The sequence below is a fragment of the Salmo salar genome, chromosome 10, assembly GCF_965601325.2.
Source record: "Salmo salar chromosome 10, fSalSal1, whole genome shotgun sequence".
NCBI lineage: Eukaryota > Metazoa > Chordata > Actinopteri > Salmoniformes > Salmonidae > Salmo > Salmo salar.
Genome location: NC_138300.1, coordinates 40,193,035 through 40,217,706, shown reverse-complemented (window position 1 = coordinate 40,217,706; position 24,672 = coordinate 40,193,035). Strand labels below are relative to the sequence as shown.

The window sequence follows — 24,672 nt, the reverse complement described above, 5'->3', positions numbered from 1 at the left end:
ATGGTAATCTTCAAGCTGTGGAACAATCAGATCAAAGTCAACATTATGAAGGCACAGGGGGGAAAGGAGATCAAAATCCAAGGCCAGTCCATTTATTTCATACAGGACCTGTCTGCTAGGTTGAGAAGAGTGGTGCCGTTTAAGATTAGGGAGGATGATTTTTTTAATGAGCATAGCCTTATTTCTAGTACAGTATGTTGGATGACTGTTATTCATATTCCATTCACCCAGATCAATGAAACATTGATAGGTTTAGGCTACTACATGATACTCTAATTTTCACTATACCCATCATGAGGTTGCTACAACCTAGCCTACAAATAAAAGTTCAATACGTAGGTACACAGGTCGAGAGAAAAATGTGAGTAATCAAGGTGACAGACAGTGACACATTCAATACCGCCTTGCACGCTCTTGCCTGAATCTAGCGGATCTAGGGTGTAATCATTAGTCCAAACAGTTGCAAACAAGAGATTCTCTTGGATAAATTCAGGTTTGTCCTAGTTTCATTATCCTAGTTTCATTCCGCTTATTTCCGTTTAAGAAAGGTTTTTCAACAGAATCGGTGGAATGAATAGACCCCTGATCACCCGCACACACAGTTCACTTTCATAGCAGCCACATACACAGATTATATCAAACATTAGGATTCTTGACATAAACCAGTGCGCCTGGCAACTACTGCCAAAGCCCGTTCAAAGGCACACATACACATACACAATCCATGTCTCAATTTTCTCAAGGCTTATTAAATCCTTCTTTAACCTGTCTCCTCCCCTTCGTCTGCACTAATTAAAGTGGATTTAACAAGTGACATCAATAAGGGATCATAGCTTTCAACTGGATTCACCTGGTCAGTCTATGTCATGGAAAGAGCAGGTAGGTTGATAGGTTGGAGGACGTCCTCTGGAAGTTGTCATAATTACAGTGTAAGTCTATGGAAGGGGTTGAGAACCATGAGCCTCCTAGGTTTTCTATTGAAGTCAATGTACCCAGAAGAGGACAGAAACTAGCTGTCATCCGGCTACACCATGGTGCTACCCCAGAGAGTGCTGTTGAGGCTACTGTATACCTTTATTGCAAAACAGTGTGTTTTAGTCAGTTATTTGGTGAAGTGAAATACAGTATTTAGTGTGGTTTTATCTAAAAAGGCTAACTTTTTTTTTATCTTTCACTATTTACATTTTTATGAAAACCACTGAGGAGGATTGTCCTCCCCTTCCTCCTCAGTGGAACCTCCACTAGCCGAGAAAAAAACCTGCAAGGAATACATTCCGATCAGTCACTGGGAGGAAAGGAATGAAATCTCAGCTCCACGGCTGCTTCCCAGCTGTGCTGTGGGTATGGAAAGAAACGGAAAGGATGGCATTCACAAGCACAGAGGAAGCTCTAAACAAGCTACAACAAAAACTTTCCAGTTGAAGGAGGAGAGCCCCCTGCCCTGAGGATAGGACAAAACGGGAAAAAGGAATAAGCACTCTTGGCTACATACAGTGATGTCTAAGACCAGCTTATCATAAATTGAGATAATATTATTTCTCCCTCCCCAATATACAATCTATACTCTACTTTCCCCAAGTAACTTTTCTTCTCTAGGAAGTAACGATAAAAGTAGCTGATACCAATGGGCTACATGGACACTGAAAAGACAATACAAAGGGGGAAACATAGCGTGTATGTCATTAACCGTTCTATGGATGTGTGTATGTGGGCGTGTAGGTGTAGGTGTGTGTGGGTGTACTGTATGTGTGTGTGTGCGCCTCTGCATATGAATGGAAGTGTGGGGGAGGGTGAAGGATATAGGTTGTGACAAGCTTGGCTTGGGTGGACAAGGGTGGGAAAGGATGGGGAAGGATGGGAGCGTGGGACAAGGTTGGCTTGGGTGGGGAGGGGGTAAAGGGGGGAGGAATATATGGAGGGGAGGTGGAGAGAGAATGGCTTGTTCTGGGAAAGATGGAAGAAAGTATTGATGTATACTACAATGTCATTTTATTTATTTTTTGTGACTTGCAAAACTGCTGTAAAATGAATACGAGTTCTGGCCAAACTAGGAGACGACATCAAGTCATTATTACTCCTTGTTCGACATTATAGTTAAGATCCAATGCTGGTTATTGGTAAAGTGGAGATGGACTGTATCCAAAGGATTGGGACAGGGAAGCTGGGAAGGCATCAAATACTTGCCTGAAGTATGTGTGATTCCTCCACTCATCTCACTTCAGCCTCTTGGTGGATCCACTCTCCCCAAGTAGAGCCCCACCAGCAACTGTACTTTCATTTAATTCACAAGGCATTACAAACTGACCACAGTATTTAAGTGGTAGTCTTTCTCCAATTATTTACATGACATAATCCACAGATTTTTGGTACGTTAGGGGAGGAGTTAGAGCTTAAAAGCCCTAAAAAGGCATAGAGCCTCAAAGTACAACGAAGTACTTGCTTTATGTTTTTGTGTGTTTTCTGTTAAATGTTTGCTCTAGCTTATATGTTTACATGTTTTATATATGTAAAGGATACAATAATTATGTATTCATACTATGACACTTCCATATCCATGGGATGTCCACCGCTCTCATATGACGTCTGCTAAAATGTTTATCTGATTCTTCAATGACAGACGGAACTGACAAGATTAACTTTGATTCTATACAAGTAAAGGCCAACAAAATTCAGTGTATTACATGGAATGAGCACAGACTTCATGATGGCTACAAAAACATTATATGAGATTATCAGCAGATGTGATTTTCCTGCAAGAGCTACACTTCAAAAATGTAAAATGTAATATTTAATGTGGAGCTGGGTTGGAGAGTCATATGCTGCCACCTACTGTAGTAACAGCAGAGGTCTAGTCATCTTGATAAATAAGAATACACCCTTTCCCTTATATCCCAGCACAGGGACCGAGAAGGATGTTTTCTCATATTGCAAATACACGTTCATTGTATATCCCCCCAGAGACAACCCTGCTTTTATTTTAGATAGAACTCAAGCTATATTAGATCAAACCCAGACAGAAACTATTATTTTAGTAGGTGCCCTAAATCAAGCATTCAGCAAGTTAGACAGACATAGCAATAAAAAAGGGAAAATCAAGGAGTCTCCAAAGAGGCCAGGACAACTAGAGATTATTATTCCCAACTACAAAAGACTACTCCTTTTATTCTCAAAGTAAGAAAAGCTATTCCAGAATTGACTATATTTTTTATGCACTTAACAATACTGTATACTGGTTTCTAAAATCCATGATATAGTGATATCAGATCATTCTCCTGTATAATGCTTAATTACACCAACAGAAAATACAGTTATGTATTAAATACGTAAACAAAAAAATAAAGACCTTTACCATTACAAATGTAGCCACCACATAATTTGGGATGCTTTTAAGGCATACATTAGGGGAATGATAATCTCATACTCGGCAAAAGTTACATCTGAGTTATAAGTTCAAATTAAACAACCCATAAACAAATCGTTACAAGGTAATGAAGAAACTAACATTTCTGAACTTAAATAGTAATATGGTCTTGTACTTTTGAAGAGTGCCAACAACTACAGCTTAAACTAAAATAAAGCATACTATGTAATGGCAAATAAACCTGGCAAACACCTCGCAGCCCTCCCAAAACAAATACACGCCAAACTAGTTATAATTTTAAAAGATACGGATACAAATGCTTTAATTAGAAACAACAATGCAATTAATAAAAAAATTTAAAGCTTCAATGAAAACCTATAAAAACAGAATTAAATAATAATTGGACTGATACTACAGCCTTCTTAGACTCAATAACCCTGAAGCAACTATCATTAGATAAAAATGTATCACAAGAAATAGAAAGAAAATGTATATTAGACACTGTTAAAACAGTCGCTTGGAGAAAAGCACCAGGGATGGACAGCTTTCCCATAGAATTGTATTTTATATTCTGGGACAAAGTGGCCTTTTCCATTAAAAACGTTGCAAGTATTCAACTTTCTAGCTGAAATAATACATTTAAAAAATATTATATAAATATCCTAAAGCAAAAATATACACAAATAATACTTTATATGTTAAAAATGCTTTAGAAAGGGACATGAGGCAGGGATGTCTCCTGTTTGCACTGGCAATTGAACCGCTTGCAGAAAGATTTAGACCGGACCCAAACGTAACAGGTATCAGTATTGGTAAACATGAATATAAACAATGCCGACAATCTTCTGATATACCTGACTAATATAAAAAAGTCAATGCACCCCTTGTAAAAAAATTATATATTGAATACTCTAAAATCTCAGGGTATAAAATGAACATGGAAAAAAACAGAAGAAAAAAAAGAATAATTTATAATCTACCAAACATATGGAGGATTAGCCCCTTTTTTTCAATTTTTTGCCTAAAATGACTTACCCAAATCTAACTGTCTGTAGCTTAGGCCCTGAGGCAAGGATATGCATGTTCTAGTTCACGAAATTTTGACCTGAAAGCTTTTGGACATCAGAGCAATGTTGAGGGAAAAATATACTTCTGGGCATGCTATAAAGTCCAAAAGTTCTGGTCAGTTAGAAAGCTACCTGTCAGAAGTTTAACAATCTAAGGTTACTTTTAAACCATCTGCATATTCAAGACATGGCATATTGAGGTGTGGTGAGATACACAATGGGTTGGACAATTGTCTTTTCGTCACTTATACGGAAGAAGCTCTTACTTAAATATTGGAAGTCAAATGATACTCCAACATTAAGAGAATGGAAGAATCAAATGCTTTATTTAAGTATTGAAAAAATCTACGGACAGAAACAACGTAACACAATTTGAAGTCATGTGGGGCATTAGAAACAACATTGGGTGTGTGTAACTGTCATGTCCTGACCAGTATAAGGGGTTATTGGTTATTGTAGTTTGGTCAGGACGTGGCAGGGGGTATTTGTTTTATGTGGTTTGGGGTTTTTGGGTAATGTTCTTGTTTTGTATTTCTATGGTTTTCTATGTTGTGTATTTCTTTGTGTTGGCCTGGTATGGCTCTCAATCAGGAACAGCTGTACATCGTTGCTACTGATTGAGAGTCATACTTAAGTAGCCCTGTTTTCACCTGTCCCTTTGTGGGAAGTTGTTGTTGTACTGCTGTGTGTAGCCTGCAACACTGTTCGTTCGATCGTTTTCTTGTTTTGTTTATTACGTGTTCTAATAAAGTAAAGATGAGCACTCAACCCACTGCGACTTGGTCCAGTACGTACAACGACCGTTACAGTAATGATGTGCGCTGAGAGTCGGGAAGCAAGTTCAGGGAGTGAGTGTTTTAATAAATAAACACAACATAATACAAAATAAGAAACACTGACAACGCACAGATATGACACAGAAACAGAAACAATAACGCAAGGGGAAGGAACCAAGGGGAGTGACATATATATAGGGAAGGTAATCAGGGAAGTGATGGAGTCCAGGTGAGTGCTGACGCGCAGGTGCACGTAACGATGGTGACAGGTGTGCGCCATCACGAGCAGCCTGGTGACCTAGAGGCCGGAGTGGGAGCACGCGTGACAGTGTGGATACAGTGGGAACATGTGGGTCTGAGCAAGTGGGACGTCATTAATGTTTGTGGAAATGTATGTAAATGTTAAGTTGTCTATTATTTTTGTCTATGTATGTTTTTTTATTGTAACGAATTCTAATAATAATGTAAAATAATATATTACCAAACAAATAATATGAAATACACATCTACAGGTCCTAATACAGTATCATTCAATCATCAGATTCCAGCTCCATTGAAGCTGTCTATATCTGAGAATGATGGCAGTGCTTTGAAATACTGGTAGCTGTAAAGATCTTACTCTCAATCTCTCTCGCTAATCTCGCTAATCCGCCATGCCAATGGGACAGTTTTAAAGTCTAACTCTGTTGAGTGATGGTACAAAGCAGGCACCTATACTGATACCCCATGCGGCGACAGCAGGCTTAGCTTTTTCCCTGCTGATCCCCAAGGACAGCTAGTGACTGCTGATATATTTATCTGCATAGTGGCAATGAGGTTCCCAAGCCTAACAATTACAGAGGTCATCTCAACAAGTGTATAATATGACATGATGACAACTCCTTTGGGGTGTTCCAAACAACAATTAGAGATCCTTAAATAATTTTTAAGCAACTATATGAGTTTGTGAAATTTGACACTTCTGTATATCGCCAGATCAGCAAGTGGTCAACAGGCTCAGGTTAGTATTGTGCTGACCCAAACCACATTATACTGCTGTGGATATTATCTTTTCACACTGTCCTTAAAACCATAGTTCTGGCAACTTTGATGGATTCGTAAGTAGACCAGGGCTTGGCTCGGCTCAGCTCATTAGTGTGAAAAGGGTTTTACAGACGTCAGCAAGGGCCAGTGGTCTGCAAATTCAAGTTAGTCCCGCAGACTGCTGCCTCCCTCCCATCCCACTCCCCTCAAGGTCCTCTTTCTTCTTCCTCAGAATCAAAGGGACTATTTATCAGTGTTGTATTTCACCCTCAGTCAGCAGTGTTGAAACCACACAGCCTGCCAGGCAGAAACACACCTGTTCATCCTCTCTATTTCTGTCCTGTGCCACGCACCGTTTATTTTACAACATTCAAAGCAACTTCTATGTCTACATTACAGAACACAAATATTAAAACACAAAAGCCTTAAGAGACTTAACCAAATCATGTTAGAAACATTGGACAATGGTTAGTGGGAACAGTTTTCCACCCGCTGACATACATGATGATTCAACGCAAAAGTCTCAGCTTTGAATCATTTAGGAGATGTTTAGCCCAATGGAGATAAGTCCATATCTCTTAGTATCACCTCTTTGTCTCTATAGACGGGTTGCCTGACAACATCACAAAAATGATGTGCGTGCATCGCAGGGGCGAAAGGCTGTGTGTTGTTATGATTCTGAACGATCAGATCGTTAGCAACAAGAAGCTGCCGTGTGGGGAATCATAGGTGTCTTGTTTCAGCTAGTTTATCTTGTTCTTGATACCATGTCTTGTTTAGAGGTGTTTTGACTGATGTCACGTCTATGCTAATATGGCTAAAATGCATTACCTACCTAACCAACTGTAACGATGCATTTGAGAGACAACAAGTGCTCATTGTGCAAATGTATTTATGTTTTCAATAAACATTTGGAGACAAAATATAGTTTACATCCCTGTCTCTTTTGCCCCAAAGTTGTGCACCATCGGTTTTGTTGCTAAACAACCAACCTGTCTATCATGAATATGTGGGAGTGTTACCAGAATAGGTTACCACAATGAGTTACTAGAATAGGTTACCAGAATGGGTTACTAGAATAGGTTACCACAGTGAGTTACTAGAATAGGTTACCACAATGAGTTACTAGAATAGGTTACCACAATGGGTTACTAGAATAGGTTACCAGAATGGGTTACTAGAATAGGTTAGCAGAATGGATTACTAGAATAGGTTACCACAATGGGTTACTAGAATAGGTTAGCAGAATGGATTACTAGAATAGGTTACCAGAATGGATTACTAGAATAGGTTACCACAATGGGTTACTAGAATAGGTTACCAGAATGGGTTACTAGAATAGGTTACCACAATGGGTTACTAGAATAGGTTACCACAATGGGTTACTAGAATAGGTTAGCAGAATGGATTACTAGAATAGGTTACCACAATGGGTTACTAGAATAGGTTACCAGAATGGGTTACTAGAATAGGTTACCAGAATGGGTTACTAGAATAGGTTACCACAATGGGTTACTAGAATAGGTTACCACAATGGGTTACTAGAATAGGTTACCAGAATGGGTTACTAGAATAGGTTACCAGAATGGATTACTAGAATAGGTTACCAGAATGGATTACTAGAATAGGTTACCAGAATGGATTACTAGAATAGGTTACCAGAATGGGTTACTAGAATAGGTTACCAGAATGGGTTACTAGAATAGGTTACCACAATGGGTTACTAGAATAGGTTACCACAATGGGTTACTAGAATAGGTTACCAGAATGGATTACTAGAATAGGTTACCAGAATGGATTACTAGAATAGGTTACCAGAATGGATTACTAGAATAGGTTACCAGAATGGATTACTAGAATAGGTTACCAGAATGGATTACTAGAATAGGTTACCAGAATGGGTTACTAGGGGAGGGTATGGAGAGGAAGTGGGATTTTCGGTGTCAGATTGTAGATGATGATTAAGAAATGGATTCCTGCGAGAAGGTGATAATGTTTGTGGTTTAACTAAATGACTAGGGAGACACTGCTGGAGAGGAAACCATCAACATACCAGCTGTCAAGTGACAGCTCTCACTGAAGAACAAGAGCTAATAACTTGAAGTTTCTATCCAAGTCATCTTTCTCAAGTGAGTCTCAATACCAGACTTATGCATAAACCATTTCTACTACTAATTTTAAAGAAAACCCAAAAGCACCAGGCAACTCTGCTAGAACACCACAAACAGTCAGTCCCTCCCTAGTAACTCGACTACGGACATTTCTAACACGACTAAACTCTTGACACGTGACCCGGCTACAACCCTGACCAGCCGCCGGTCTGTTTTTTTGGGGCTTTTTTTAATAGTATATTAAAAGCAGCATTTGCATGCCTTATTGGGGCATCAGAGGGGCAGAGGGGTGGGAGGGTAAAGACTATGTACAGAGGGGTTAGGTGTAAAAGGCTATGGACAGACAGGTTAGGGGTTAGGTGTAAAAGGCTATGGACAGAGGGGTTAGGATTTAAAGGCTATGGACAGAGGGGTTAGGATTTAAAGGCTATGGACAGAGAGGTTAGGGGTTAAAGGCTATGGACAGAGGGGTTGGGGTTAAAAGGCTATGGACAGACAGGTTAGGATTTAAAGGCTATGGACAGAGGGGTTAGGATTTAAAGGCTATGGACAGAGGGGTTGGGGTTAAAAGGCTATGGACAGAGAGGTTAGGGGTTAAAGGCTATGGACAGAGGGGTTAGGGGTTAAAGGCTATGGACAGACAGGTTAGGGGTTAAAGGCTATGGACAGAGGGGTTAGGATTTAAAGGCTATGGACAGACAGGTTAGGATTTAAAGGCTATGGACAGAGGGGTTAGGATTTAAAGGCTATGGACAGACAGGTTAGGGGTTAAAGGCTATGGACAGAGGGGTTAGGATTTAAAGGCTATGGACAGACAGGTTAGGGGTTAAAGGCTATGGACAGAGGGGTTAGGATTTAAAGGCTATGGACAGAGGGGTTAGGATTTAAAGGCTATGGACAGACAGGTTAGGTGTAAAAGGCTATGGACAGACAGGTTAGGGGTTAAAGGCTATGGACAGAGGGGTTAGGATTTAAAGGCTATGGACAGAGGGGTTAGGATTTAAAGGCTATGGACAGAGGGGTTAGGATTTAAAGGCTATGGACAGAGGGGTTAGGATTTAAAGGCTATGGACAGACAGGTTAGGATTTAAAGGCTATGGACAGAGGGGTTAGGATTTAAAGGCTATGGACAGACAGGTTAGGTGTAAAAGGCTATGGACAGACAGGTTAGGGGTTAGGGGTTAAAGGCTATGGACAGAGGGGTTAGGATTTAAAGGCTATGGACAGAGGGGTTAGGATTTAAAGGCTATGGACAGAGGGGTTAGGGGTTAAAGGCTATGGACAGACAGGTTAGGGGTTAAAGGCTATGGACAGAGGGGTTAGGATTTAAAGGCTATGGACAGAGGGGTTAGGATTTAAAGGCTATGGACAGAGGGGTTGGGGTTAAAAGGCTATGGACAGAGAGGTTAGGGGTTAAAGGCTATGGACAGAGGGGTTAGGATTTAAAGGCTATGGACAGACAGGTTAGGTGTAAAAGGCTATGGACAGACAGGTTAGGGGTTAAAGGCTATGGACAGAGGGGTTAGGATTTAAAGGCTATGGACAGAGGGGTTAGGATTTAAAGGCTATGGACAGAGGGGTTAGGGGTTAAAGGCTATGGACAGACAGGTTAGGGGTTAAAGGCTATGGACAGAGGGGTTAGGATTTAAAGGCTATGGACAGAGGGGTTAGGATTTAAAGGCTATGGACAGAGGGGTTAGGATTTAAAGGCTATGGACAGAGGGGTTAGGATTTAAAGGCTATGGACAGAGGGGTTAGGATTTAAAGGCTATGGACAGAGGGGTTGGGGTTAAAGGCTATGGACAGAGAGGTTAGGATTTAAAGGCTATGGACAGAGAGGTTAGGGGTTAAAGGCAATGGACAGAGGGGTTAGGGGTAAAAGGCTATGGATAGAGGGGTTAGGGGTTAAATGCTATGGAAAAATGGGATAGGGGTTAAAAGCTATAGACTGAGGGGTTAGGGGTTAAATGCTGTGGACACAGGGGTTAGGGGTAAAAGGCTATGGACAGAGGGGTTAGGGGTTAAATGCTGTGGACAGAGGGGTTAGGGGTGGTTAAAGGCTATGGACAGAGGGGTTAGGGGTTAAAGGAGCATTTAAGGAGCATTTGCATGCCTTATTTACAGGGCCGACGGCTGCCCAGAACAGACATCAGAGAACATCTAGGACCTCAGTGTTCCTGGCAGGGGGTGTAGAGTCACCCCAGGGGGGTGTAGGGTCACCCACTTTAAAAGGGGTTATTTTTGGAGCATTAGAGAGGCAGAGTGGTGGGAAGTCAACGGTTATGGACAGAGGGGTTAGCGGTTAAAGGAAGGAAGGCAGGCAGGCTATCACCAGTAAAAGGAACATTCCATTGGTAAAAGACTGATTGTTGTAAAGTAGTCTGGTAGAGTGTTGTAAAGTAGTCTGGTAGAGTGTTGTAAAGTAGTCTGGTAGAGTGTTGTAAAGTAGTCTGGTAGAGTGTTGTACAGTAGTCTGGTAGAGTGGTGTACACTAGTCTGGTAGAGTGGGGTACACTAGTCTGGTAGAGTGGGGTACAGTAGTCTGGTAGAGTGGGGTACAGAGGTCTGGTAGAGTGGTGTACAGTAGTCTGGTAGAGTGGGGAACTGTAGTCTGGTAGAGTGGAGTACTGTAGTCTGGTAGAGTGGTGTATGGTAGAGTGGTGTACAGTAGTCTGGTAGAGTGGTGTACAGTAGTCTGGTAGAGTGGTGTACAGTAGAGTGGTGTACAGTAGTCTGGTAGAGTGTTGTACAGTAGTCTAGTAGAGTGTTGTACAGTAGTCTAGTAGAGTGTTGTACAGTAGTCTGGTAGAGTGGGGTACAGTAGTCTGGTAGAGTGGTGTACAGTAGTCTGGTAGAGTGGTGTACAGTAGTCTGGTAGAGTGGGGTACAGTAGTCTGGTAGAGTGGTGTACAGTAGACTGGTAGAGTGGTGTACAGTAGTCTGGTAGAGTGGTGTACAGTAGACTGGTAGAGTGGGGTACAGTAGTCTGGTAGAGTGGGGTATTGTAGTCTGGTAGAGTGGTGTACAGCAGACTGGTAGAGTGGTGTACAGTAGTCTGGTAGAGTGGTGTACAGTAGACTGGTAGAGTGGTGTACAGTAGTCTGGTAGAGTGGTGTACAGTAGTCTGGTAGAGTGGTGTACAGTAGTCCGGTAGAGTGGGGTACAGTAGTCTGGTAGAGTGGGGTACAGTAGTCTGGTAGAGTGGTGTACAGTAGACTGGTAGAGTGGTGTACAGTAGTCTGGTAGAGTGGTGTACAGTAGTCTGGTAGAGTGGGGTACAGTAGTCTGGTAGAGTGGGGTACAGTAGTCTGGTAGAGTGGGGTACAGTAGTCTGGTAGAGTGGGGTACTGTAGTCTGGTAGAGTGGTGTACAGTAGTCTGGTAGAGTGGTGTACATTAGTTTGGTAGAGTTGTGTACAGTAGACTGGTAGAGTGGTGTACAGTAGACTGGTAGAGTGGTGTACAGTAGACTGGTAGAGTGGTGTACAGTAGTCTGGTAGAGTGGTGTACAGTAGTCTGGTAGAGTGATGTACAGTTGTCCGGTAGAGTGGTGTACAGTAGTCTGGTAGAGTGGTGTACAGTAGTCTGGTAGAGTTGTGTACAGAGGTCTGGTAGAGTGGTGTTCAGTAGTCTGGTAGAGTGGTGTACAATAGTCTAGTAGAGTCGGGTACTGAAGTCTGGTAGAGTGGTGTAGAGTAGTCTGGTAGAGTGGTGTACAGTAGTCTGGTAGAGTCGTGTACAGTAGTCTAGTAGAGTGGGGTACAGAGGTCTGGTAGAGTGGTGTACTGTAGTCTGGTAGAGTGGTGTACAGTAGTCTGGTAGAGTGGGGTACAGAGGTCTGGTAGAGTGGGGTACAGTAGTCTGGTAGAGTGGGGTACAGAGGTCTGGTAGAGTGGGGTACAGTAGTCTGGTAGAGTGGTGTACAGTAGTCTGGTAGAGTGGTGTACAGTAGTCTGGTAAAGTGGGGTACTGTAGTCTGGTAGAGTGGTGTACAGTAGTCTGGTAGAGTGGTGTACAGTAGTCTAGTAGAGTGGCGTACAGTAGTCTGGTAGAGTGGTGTACGGTAGTCTGGTAGATTGGGGTACTGTAGTCTGGTAGAGTGGTGTACAGTAGTCTTGTAGAGTGAGGTACAGTAGTCTGGTAGGGTGCTGTACAGTAGTCCGGTAGAGTGGGGTAGTGTAGTCCGGTATTGTGGTGTACAGTAGTCTGGTAGAGTGGGGTATTGTGGTCTGGTAGAGTGGGGTACTGTAGTCTGGTAGAGTGGTGTACGGTAGTCTGGTAGAGTGGGGTACAGTAGTCTGGTAGAGTTGTGTAGAGTTGTGTATGGTAGGGTGGTGTACAGTAGTCTGCTAGAGTGGGGTATTGTGGTCTGGTAGAGTGGGGTACTGTAGTCTGGTAGAGTGGTGTACAGTAGTCTGGTAGAGTGGTATACAGTAGTCTGGTAGAGTGGTGTATGGTGGAGTGGTGTACAGTAGTCTGGTAGAGTGGTGTACAGTAGTCTGGTAGAGTGGGGTACAGTAGTCTGGTAGAGTGGTGTACAGTAGTCTGGTAGAGTGGTGTACAGTAGTCTGGTAGAGTGGTGTACAGTTGTCCGGTAGAGTGGTGTACAGTAGTCTGGTAGAGTGGTGTACAGTAGTCTTGTAGAGTGGGTTACTGTAGTCTGGTAGAGTGGTGTACAGTAGTCTGGTAAAGTGGGTTACTGTAGTCTGGTAGAGTGGTGCACAGAGGTCTGGTAGAGTGTGGGATAGTAACACAGTGCTATAGATAGGATTGGTGTTTAGGAAAGAAAAGTTTGAGACAATGCTGTAGTGTGTGTGTGTGTGTGTGTGTGTGTGTGTGTGTGTGTGTGTGTGTGTGTGTGTGTGTGTGTGTGTGTGTGTGTGTGTGTGTGTGTGTGTGTGTGTGTGTGTGTGTGTGTGTGTGTGTGTGTGTGTGTGTGTGTGTGCGTGTGTGTGTGTGTGCATGCTTGATGTGTGTGCTCCAGCTATTCATCAGTTTGTGTGTGTGTTTTCCTAATCTGCCCTTTACTTATCCCTGTCCATAACACAGATAGCAGGAGAGGTCTTCTCTGTCTTCCACTGTATAATCCCCTCTATGTAATTGATAGGAAGAGCTGCGTGTGCCTCATACCTCGTAAAGACACCATAAAGACGGAGACACAGGGTGTGTATTTCTGTACGTCCATGAGTATGTGCATTCAAGTGTGTGTCTCTGTGTGTGTGAGCGTGTGTGTGCGTGCATGCGTGTGTGCGTGGTGCATGCGCCTGCAAAAGAGGGCGAGAGAGCGAGAGAGAGGGAGAAAATGAGCAAGAGTGAGATCGAGAGGGAAAGAGAGAGAGAGGGAGAGAGAGAGAGGGGGAGAGAGAAAGGGGGAGAGAGAGAGAGTCAGAGAGAGAGAGAGGGAGAGAGGAAGGGAGAGAGAGAGCGAGAGAGAGGCAAAAAGAGAGAGAGAGCGAGAGAGGAAGCGACAGACAGGCAGATAGTGTGAAGGGCGATATGAAGCTTTGTGCATAGCTTAACCTCCATAGCTGAAGTGCCGAGTGTGCTACAGGAGTACAGTGATGAGAGCAAACATGTCCGTCAAAACATATCGCAATGCAAGCCCACGGCATCAGATATCCCTTCCATCTTTTTATACTGGAAGAAGTCTTCAGGGGGTAAGACACTGACAGGGCGGGTTAAGATAAAAAGGAGGGAAACAGGTATGGGATCCAGCATGGAGACACAGCATTTCCCCGGAGTGAACAGTCCATGACAAGGCCAGCTAGGACATAAAATGGCACCAGTCGTTGAGGTTGTTTAGCTTAGTTGCAGATCTGTTTGTGCTTTAGCCAATTCCTCTGTTCTGTTGGTTACCATGCCAAACATAGCCAATTCCTCTGTCGTGTTGGTTGTCATGCCAAACAGCCAATTCCTCTGTCGTGTTGGTTGTCATGCCAAACATAGCCAAATCCTCTGTCGTGTTGGTTGCCATGCCAAACATAGCCAATTCCTCTGTCGTGTTGGTTGTCATGCCAAACATAGCCAAATCCTCTGTCGTGTTGGTTGCCATGCCAAACATAGCCAATTCCTCTGTTGTGTTGGTTGTCATGCCAAACATAGCCAATTCCTCTGTTGTGTTGGTTGTCATGCCAAACATAGCCAATTCCTCTGTCGTGTTGGTTGCTATGCCAAACATAATAATTTCCTCTGTTGTGTTGGTTGCCATGCCAAACATAGCCAATTCCTCTGTCATGTTGGTTGCCATGCCAAACATAGCCAATTCCTCTGTTGTGTTGGTTGACATGCCAAACATAATCAATTCCTCTGTTGTGTTGGTTGCCATGCTAAATATAATCAATTCCTCTGCTGTGTTGGTTGCCATGCCAAACATAATCAATTATTTTGTTGTGTTGGTTGCCATGCCAAACATAATCAAGTCCTCTGTTGTGTTGGTTGCCATGCCAAACATAATCAATTCCTCTGTTGTGTTGGTTGCCATGCTAAACATAATCAATTCCTCTGTTGTGTTGGTTGCCATGCCAAACATAATCAATTCCTCTGTTGTGTTGGTTGCCATGCCAAACATAATCAATTCCTCTGTTGTGTTGGTTGCCATGCCAAACATAATCAATTCCTCTGTTGTGTTGGTTGCCATGCCAAACATAATCAATTCCTCAGTTGTGTTGGTTGCCATGCCAAACATAATCAATTCCTCTGTTGTGTTGGTTCCCATGCTAAACATAATCAATTCCTCTGTTGTGTTGGTTGCCATTATTTAACTAGGCAAATCAGTTCAAACTTTTTCGGGATAGGGGGCAATATTCGGAAGTTTGGATGAATGAGGTGAACAAAGTAAACTGCCTGTTACTCAGGCCCAGAAGCTAGGATATGCATATAATTGGTAGTATTGGATAGAAAACACTCTAAAGTTTCCAAAACTGTTAAAATAATGTATGTGAGTATAACAGAACTGATGTGGCAGGCAAAAACCCGAGGACAATCCATCCAGAATAGTTTTTTCCCCCCAGCTCACCACTGATTACAATGGCTGGCAATGGGAATATACAAGGAATACCTCCCAGATTGCAGTTCCTAGGGCTTCCACTAGATGTCAACAGTCTTTAGAAAGAGTTTCAGGCTTGTTTTTTGAAAAATGAGCTAGAGTTTGTTGTTTTTGTAAGTGGCTCCCATTATGGCTGTAGTGTTTGTAGCGCGTTCCGGTGAGGGCGCGCACTTCGTTATTTATCTCCGGTAATGAATATACTATTCTCCGTCTTAAATTGTATCGTTTATTTACATATTAGGGTACCTGAGGATTGATTAGGAACGTTGTTTGACTTGTTTGGACCAAGTTTATTGGTAATTTACGGGATTCATTTGTATGCATTTTGAATGAGGGAAATGGGTGGATTACTGAGTCATTCGCGCCAACTAAACTGACTTTTTTGGGATATAAAGAAGGACTTTATCAAAAATGACCATTTGTGATGTAGCTGGGGCCCTTTGGATTGCAAACAGAGGAAGCTCTTCAAAGGTAAATTATTTATTTTATTGCCATTTCTGACTTTCGTGATGCATCTGCATGTTTGGAAAATGTTTGGTTATTTATCTCAGTTAATGAATTTACTATTCTCCGTCTTAAAATTTATTGTTTATTTACATATTAGGGTACCTGAGGATTGATTAGAAACGTTGTTTGACTTGTTTGGACCAAGTTTATTGGTAACGTTTGGGATTCATTTGTATGCATTTTGAACGAGGGGAAACAGGTGGATTATTGAATGAAGTGCGCCAACTAAACTGACTTTTTTGGGATATAAAGAAGGACTTTATCGAACAAAACGACCATTTGTGATGTAGCTGGGACCCTTTGGATTGCAAACAGAGGAAGATCTTCAAAGGTAAGTGATTTGTTTTATCGCTATCTCTGACTTTCGTGATGCATCTGCTTGGTTGGAAAATGTTTTTAATGCTTTTGTACGTGGGGCGCTGTCCTCAGATAATTGCATGGTATGCTTTCGCCGTAAAGCCTTTTTGAAATCTGATAAAGTGGCTGGATTAACAAGAAGTTAAGCTTTTAACTGATGTATAACACTTGTATTTTCATGAATGTTTAATATTACGAATTTTGTATTTTTGAATTTCGCGCTCTGCAATTTCACCGGATGTTGTTGAGGCCGGGCGCTAGCGGTACGCCTTTCCCAAAGATTAAGTAGCGTGGCTCTGTCAAAGGACCCCATGGTGTGTGGACCCCATGGTGTGTGTGTGTGTGTGTGTGTGTGTGTGTGTGTGTGTGTGTGTGTGTGTGTGTGTGTGTGTGTGTGTGCATGCGTGCGTTTGTTTGTTTGTGTGTGCGCATGTGTCAATCAGCAAGCACGCGAGGCTGACGTCACTAGCTACAGGGCCTTGAGACTTTTTCCACATCTTGTTGTGTTACAGCCTGAATTTAAAATGCATTAAAATTAGATTTTTGGGTTACTGACCTACACACAATACCCCAAAATGTCAAAGTGTGTTTTTAGAAACATTTTGAAATTAATTAAATTAATGAAACGCTGAAATGTCTTTAGTCAATAAGTATTCAACCCCTTTGTTATGGCAAGTGTAAATAAATCCAGGAGAAAACATTTCCTTAACTGTTGCCACAAAGTTGGAAGCACAGAATCGTCTAGAATGTCATAGTATGCTGTACAGTTAAGATTTCCCTTCACTGGAACTAAGGGGCCTAGCCCGAACCATGAAACACAGCCCCAGACCGTTATTCATACTCCACCAAACATTACTTTACTATGCATTGGAGCAGATAGCTTTCTCCTGGCATCCGCCAAACCCAGATTTGTCTGTCAGACTGCCCGATTGTGAAGCGTGATTCATCACGCAGCCTCACATTATACACCTGTCAGCAATGGTGTGGCTGAAATAGCCGAATCCACTAATTTGAAGGGGTGTCCACATACTTTTGTATATATAGTGTACTTTAAAATAACTAAATCGAAACTGTGTAGAAATGATAATGGACCTGTATTCATACAGTTTCTTGACTGTGTCCAGCTCATTAATATTCACCCAAATGAAAGCTAGACAATGAGTTTGAAACCCCTGCTCTACATGGAAACAATCTCTCAACTAAACCAGGCTCTGAGGTCATTCAGAATGAAGGAGTGAGAGAACGGGTCATATCTGGACGTCACTGACCCAGTCCAGTTGGCATGACCATGAAAGGACATACCGTTACATACTAGTGGGATACAGACAAACATAAACATAGCCAGTGACATACACATAACTTCAGGCTAGAGAGACGGTGTGTGTGTGTGTGTGTGTGTGTGTGTGTGTGTGTGTGTGTGTGTGTGTGTGCACCCTATGGGTCCTGGTCAAAAGTAGTGCACTATATAGGGAATAGGGTGCAAACTTTGACGCAGTCTCAGTCTGAGTGTTGTTGTTTTTGTAGTCAAGGTTAAGTTGCATGGCAACCACCTCTCATGGTCAAGCCTTAGGAAAGCTCCTTTCTGATTGGCAGCCCAGAGAGACCTAGGTTCAAATAGTATTTGAAATCTTTCAAAAACTTTAAAGGGGTTTGCCTTAGCCTGTTTTGAGTGCCAGCTGGATGGGGTTTGCACTTTTAGGACTTTTATATTAATTCCATTGCAACAGGCAAGCTCAATCAACCACATATTGTCACAATCTTCGGAAGAACATTCAGACCAAAGCGCAGCGTGAAATCGGTTCGACATTTTATTAGACGTGAACCACACAAAAAAAACAATAAAGAACAAACGAAACGTGACATTCTGGAGTGCTCACAGGCAACTACACAAAAACAAAACAAGAACCCACAAAACACAGTGGGGAAATGGCTGCCTAAATATGATCCCCAATCAGAGACAACGATAAATGGCTGCCTCTGATTAGGAACCATACCAGGCCAACATAGAAATAAAACAACCTAAATTACCACCCTAGTCACACCCCGACCTAACCAACTTAGAGAATAAAAGGCTCTCTATGGTCAGGGCGTGACACATATAAAGTATTGCAAATGATTTCAAATAGTATTTGAAGCCAGTTTTGGCCCAGAGAGATGTGGAGATCTGACTAAAAGCTCCAAGGCTTTTACCCAGAGATCAACACGTAGATCTCCAACTACCCCGGGACTAATTGACCACACTCTCCAAACACCAACAAGTTTGCCAGAAAGATCCCCAATGAGGTCAAGTAGATGGTGTTTGTTCCCTCTCTTTAATTACTATAGGTCTTCTAAGAGCAGATGTGTGATTGTGTGACACTCTCTCTCTAACTGACACTATGACAGAGTCCACCCAACAAATGAATGTTAAATTAATTGTAATTAAAGAGAATATAATATATGAGTCATCAGCAGGATTATTTTCTCCATCCAAGCCAACAACATTCCTCCTCCCTCCTCACCACACACACACACACACACACACACACACACACACACACACACACACACACACACACACACACACACACACACACACGTCGCTGCTTTGATCGTGTCTAAAGCCGAGTTCGCCAAAGTATCACAGTATCATCGCCATTACTCTTACTGAAGGGCTGGAGTGGGGGTGTATACGATTACAACAACCAAATCCTCCAGAACCCAACCCCAGCTCTGTAGGCTTACAGTGTGTGTGTGGTGTGTGTGTGTGTGTGTGTGTGTGTGTGTGGCTGTGACTGTGTGTAATTCTTTTTTATTAGTATTTTATGTAGGCCATGAATCTATCCTTCTTAGCAGCCTGTCTCTCTCTCACACACACACACACACACACACACACACACACACACACACACACACACACACACACACACACACACACACACACACACACACACACACACACACACACACCACACACACACACACACACACACACACACACACAAACAAACTCTTTCCCCATCCTTCACACCGGCGACAGCCAAGCAACCTTGCAGAAGAGTGTAACTGTACCCCTCTCCTAGTCCCACCCAATGTACTTTTCCGTTCAACAGCAGAAAACAAAGCAGACAAAGTCCTTCTTTTAGTATGCACGAGATGGACCCATTTCAGCATTACCAAAAATACTCACGGTGGAAAGTCACATCTCACATCTCCCTGCTGTAAACCTCTGCACATGTATCTCTCTGTGTAAACTGTAGCAGCTGTAAGTGTTGTTGATGTTGTACAGTCTGCATTGTAAGTGTTGTTGATGTTGTACAGTCTGCGTTGTAAGTGTTGTTATTCCATTCATTTGCTCATTCAGTATTTGCAGCACCAGTAATTACGTTGATAAAGTGAAAAAGTGAGATTGAGAAGTAGCCTATACAGCATCTGGTATTATTGAATATGAAAGGTTCCATTCAAAAACGATTCAATACTGTCAGATAAATCATTCTGATTTGCATCAAATATTCATTGAATTTGTTTTGATTTTCATATCATAAATGTGAATATCCTAACATGTGTATATGCTAATACCCAATATATTCTTTGATATAGACAACAAGGGATAGGTGAAATAATACATTCCTTGTGATAGAGAATAAAGAACCACCCTAGGAAGTTCTGAAGTTTGTTTCCTGTCAGAGTGGCTTGCTGGCTACCTTCAGTGTACACAGTATAACAAAAAGAAGAGCCTTCATGATTTTCTGGTGGTTCTCATTTTCGAGTTGAAATGTTAACAATATAATGACTTCACATGCATGCAAATAATGTTTTTGGGGTCATAGCAAGGTTAACCTTCACTAAGGCCTATCCTGTATGCCAATAGTTTAAAAAATTTAAAATAAATTAAAAAAATATCTGTAAAATGTTTCATGGGGCACCATTAAATGTGTGATAGCTAAACTGTGAGTGTTCTTGTGCAGTGTTTCTTGGTAGCTATCACCTTGCATGGGATGCAAACAACACCAAAGGGAAAGAGGTGCTAACATTCACAGCATGGTTATTGTGCACGCACGAGATTGCACGGAACCTCTGTAGAATAACAGAGAGAGACATACAGCAAAGGCTAACAAGAGGTTAAAACTACTGTAATTTGCTCTGATCTAATTCCATACCAGAATGCAAATGTATCAAAAGGTCTGGTTGTTTTCATTATTGTTTTTGCATTATCAAAAGTCTTCTTTTTCCACTTTTTTCACAGCTGTACATTTCAAGACAATGAAATCTCCATGTCTCATTTGAGTCCATTTGTTAAAGCAAACTGGATATAGTGACACTCACCCCTGGTATTTTGGCACATTGGTAATGCCTACAGTCTTCTTCTCCTTCCCACCCATATCTCTCATCGATGCAGTCCCTTTTTTCCTCCAGCCGTCTGTTTACCTGTCCCTCTCTCCTTTCGTGAGTGGTAGTCGTGGTGATGTCTAGGTAAGAGTCACACTATAGTGTATACCTCTGTGTTCAGGTGAGCTCTGGGGGGACAGACCAGGTTATAGATGTCCACTTCTCTCTTCTCTGTGTGTACAGTGAGATAGCTCAGTGTACAGGGCTGGTGTAAGAGTCACTCTGCTCTGTAGTGGGGCCCTGAAGGACATCAGTCTATAGTATGACAGGGGTGAGGAGGAGGAGGATAAGGAGGAGGGGTATAATTGGATGAGGGGCTAGGAGGTAGGAAGAGGAGGAGGGGGAATATAATGGGAGGAGGGGTTAGGAGGGAGAAGGAGGAGGAGAGGGGCAGGTGTTGGTATAGAGAAGGAAGGGAGGGGAAAGTAGGAGGAGGGGTACAAAGAAAGGAGGGGGCATGAAGGGCAGGTCCTGGGAGGGGGATATTGGGGGTAGAGGGGGTACAGAATCATGAGGTGGGGAAAGGGAGGGAGGGGGCATGAGGGGCAGGGGAGATATAAAGAAGGGAAGGGGTCGAAGGGATTGATGGGACTGGAGAGGCAGGAGGGGTATGAACTAGATAAGAAGAGGCTCTATCTCTCTGCTCCTCCATTCACTCCTGGGACAACAGGGACAGATGGGAGTGAGGAAGTCTTCCAGGGAATGTGGCGTGTTAAAATGGAATGCCTGGAATGCTGAAGCGCCATGAGTCTCCGAATGGGGGAGAGGGTGGGGAGTAGGGAGAGGGGGAGGGGGGAGGGGGACAGCAAGAGAGGTGTAAGGGAGATGAGCTTAAGACAGGGCTGACAACTGGAGATTGGTTGAAATAAGGGAGAGAGATGATGGGGTTTAAAGGCATGACCACAGGGGAGGATCAACATTTAAAAATGTAGATAAGAATATAGATCCTGTAGCTATATTCAAATAATGTATCTTTCGTCGCTCTGTGTTTCATAATTTTCCTTCAAATCGCAAGAGGCTGAATATATCTCTTCTGAGAAAGCATCTGAGCGAGCGAAACAGCACATCTCTGTATGTGTAGCCCATCTAGGGCTATCTGATGCTGTCTGGTCAAAAAGAGTATGACATTGTTGCCACCCATAGCATTGAACGCAAGGGAAGCCAGCGAAAAAATATATAAAATAATAGCCAATCAGCGTTGAGCTAAACTGAGTGAGCTCAACTGTGAATGGTCGTGGTGCACCCAAAAAAAGTGTTAAGTGAAGTCAGTTTGGATTTTCACCAATTCCATTACATCGAGGGCAAAACGTCAAATGACAGAAGAAAAAAAAATAGTTGCATCTCGTTGTGTTGTTGTCTTCTGGTGACTAGCTAGCTAGCTAAAATTGGCCCTTCCCTAAATTAGCCATGGATGGAGGTATCAATTTGGACTTGTGGGTTTTACTTAATTCTCCGTACTGGCCAATGATTAAAACAGAGTTTCTAATCCAACCATAAATTTTTACATTGTGTCCCTGGCCTGAGAGGATAGAAGTTCAATGTGTAGCTAGATCTAGTAAGCTAATGTTAACTAAGCTAATGTTAACTAGCTAATGTTAACTTGCTGGGTCGTTGTTGCCCATGAAAGAAAGTTATGCTAGTGAGAAAGCATTTTAGCCAGGTAGCAATGACAACAAAAACTAAAAGTGTACTGTATGTCAAATACAGTTTCATCAACATGAAAAGATGGCATTGGCATTTCCCTATGCCATTTTTCTACTTGCACACACACACACACACACACACACACACACACACACACACACACACACACACACACACACACACACACACACACACACACACACACACACACACACACACACACACACACGCAGAGAGAGAGAGAAATCCGAACCATGTACAGCCAAATAATATTTAGCTTACATTGATTGGACTAAATCGTTTTCGCTATCTTTTAGTTGTCACTGTATTAGACAAACATAGATGATTTTATGAAGTTGAAATGTTGAAGTTGATATGGTGCTGGAATAGTGGAGGCAGCTCCTGTTTTCTTGCAGTAACTCTCTGTGGTTCTAAATCAATAGTTGTTTAGTAGTCCGCAAATCTCAGAAACATTAACTTGCTTGATCATGCTGTAGTAGGTCTGTTTGTTGCAAGCAATATGCTTTGTGGACTTCACCAGACAGATGTTCTCCGGTTTTGTAATGAAACGAAGGTGCGATTGAATTATTCTGCCACTGTGTCTTCTTATTGTCTCGGCCTTAGGCCTATATATCACGGCTGCAAGGCATATGAACTAACAGGTTATAGAGCAAACAACGCAATTATCAAAACACACACAGTGCTTCCTCCTTTAAAGTTGCGTCATACTGCGGCATACCTTGCGGGCAGCTGCAGCATTCTGTGGCACGTTATCTATTTGTCAGCCATTTTTTTCTGTTAATGCAAGTTATTGTTAGTTTGACCACCAGAGGGCATCTTTGAGAAGCATTTGATAGTCTCCGTATTGGCATTACCAGAGAATGTAAAACCTTTTTTGTAATAACATAGTATATGGGATTGATTTTAAGAAATGTGGCTTAATTAATTTGATTAATATTATGGTGTTTCTATTCAGAGAAAAATGAAAAACGAAATCATCAGGGTTTCCATTAGGGTGGGAATGGAAAATATGGCGCTGTACAACGGGAGGAAGGAGTAGGCTGTTCTTGTAAATAAGAATATGTTCTTAACTGACTTGCCTAGTTAAATAAAGGTTACGCTAAGAGCATAACATTTCTGCACCATAATTTTCTAATTCTTGTCTAACCAATACCCAAATGGAGATTAAGTGAAAATAAAATCTCATTGATTTATCCAGACCAGTCCCAATGCTTGCCTCAGAGCTGTAAGGTTCTGTATTTATTTTCTTAGTCAACCTTGTGTTCTGTTTCATTGTGTTCTTGAACGTAGCCCTGTTTCTTTGTGTTCTTGAACATAGCCCTGTCTTTCATTTTTGTTCGTTGATTTCACCTGTGTTAGTTACTCACCTGGTCTCATCAGCTCCTTATTTAGTTCAGTTCATTCTGTTTGTGCCTTTGTGAGGTGTTGTTCAATATGCTCTTTTCCTAGCTCATTTGTGAGAACCAGTTGTATCCCTCAGTCTTAGTTTTGATTGACCTGCCTGTTTGCCTACCGGTGTATGGCCATTGCCTGCCTGTGACCACGATTCCTGCCTTCTGCGAAGGCAAAATAAACACCTGCCGTGCTCCACGCCTGAATCTACACCTTTTTCTCCCTGAGTATTCATTACAAGAGCAGCGCGAAACGGCGCTAAAATAGTTGTAGGCTTTTGCTTCTAACTTCAATATGCTCTTTAAATAAATTAGACCAACACCATTTTTAACAGTATATCTAAAAATATACTCTCCGCCAATAATTACATTTAGAGGATTGGAGGACTCTATATTAATATCTAAGGGGCATTTTACGTTAGGATCTCTGAGAATATCTAAGGGTTTTTTATATAATTCTAAATGTATTATTAATAATCGCTTTGTTTAAAAAGTAATGATATTTTGGAGATTTTGTTTTCATTTAACCTAGAGTGAATGAGTAAAAAGGCAATTCTTGAACATGGGGTGAGACATTCTCACTAATTTGTAAATAGACTTTGTTATTTAGAATTATTTATTTCTGGAGAAACCTAACTTGATTATTTAGCAGACATCACTTGCTTATATTCAGTCAACACATATCTTAATAATATCATGGAATATTTGAACATTTTAATTTCTCCATGCTTGTCTCAGAGCAGCGCCAAACGGTGCTGAAATAGATGGCCACAGTGGGAAGGCTATGTATTCTGTGTCCACTGATGGTATCTTTTTTCGGTTACACATCCTTGGAATAACAGAACAGCATAACGGTCCGGGCGGCCCTTGCTGTGCCTGGTGAGCAGTTGGTCAATTTTGTCAGAAGAGGAATGGAAATGTCAGGGTGAACCGAAAACCTGACGAACCCGCCACGTACTGTACTTTATGTTGACTCTGCCTGTCGGAGGTGGAGTTCCAGAG

At 42.0% G+C, this 24,672-nt stretch overlaps 1 protein-coding gene across 2 annotated transcripts in view; it reads right to left on the bottom strand.

The window, feature by feature from the left end:
* The window catches only part of LOC106560377 (uncharacterized), a 68,949-nt gene extending 48,094 nt beyond the window's left edge, over positions 1–20,855 (bottom strand). For both annotated transcript variants that reach the window (XM_014123236.3, XM_014123237.3), the window contains exon 1: positions 20,552–20,855. In XM_014123236.3, coding sequence (XP_013978711.3) covers positions 20,552–20,616 — 65 coding nt within the window. In that variant the 5' untranslated portion in view covers positions 20,617–20,855. The remainder of the gene's footprint in view (positions 1–20,551) is intronic.
* Positions 20,856–24,672: the final 3,817 nt, after the last annotated feature.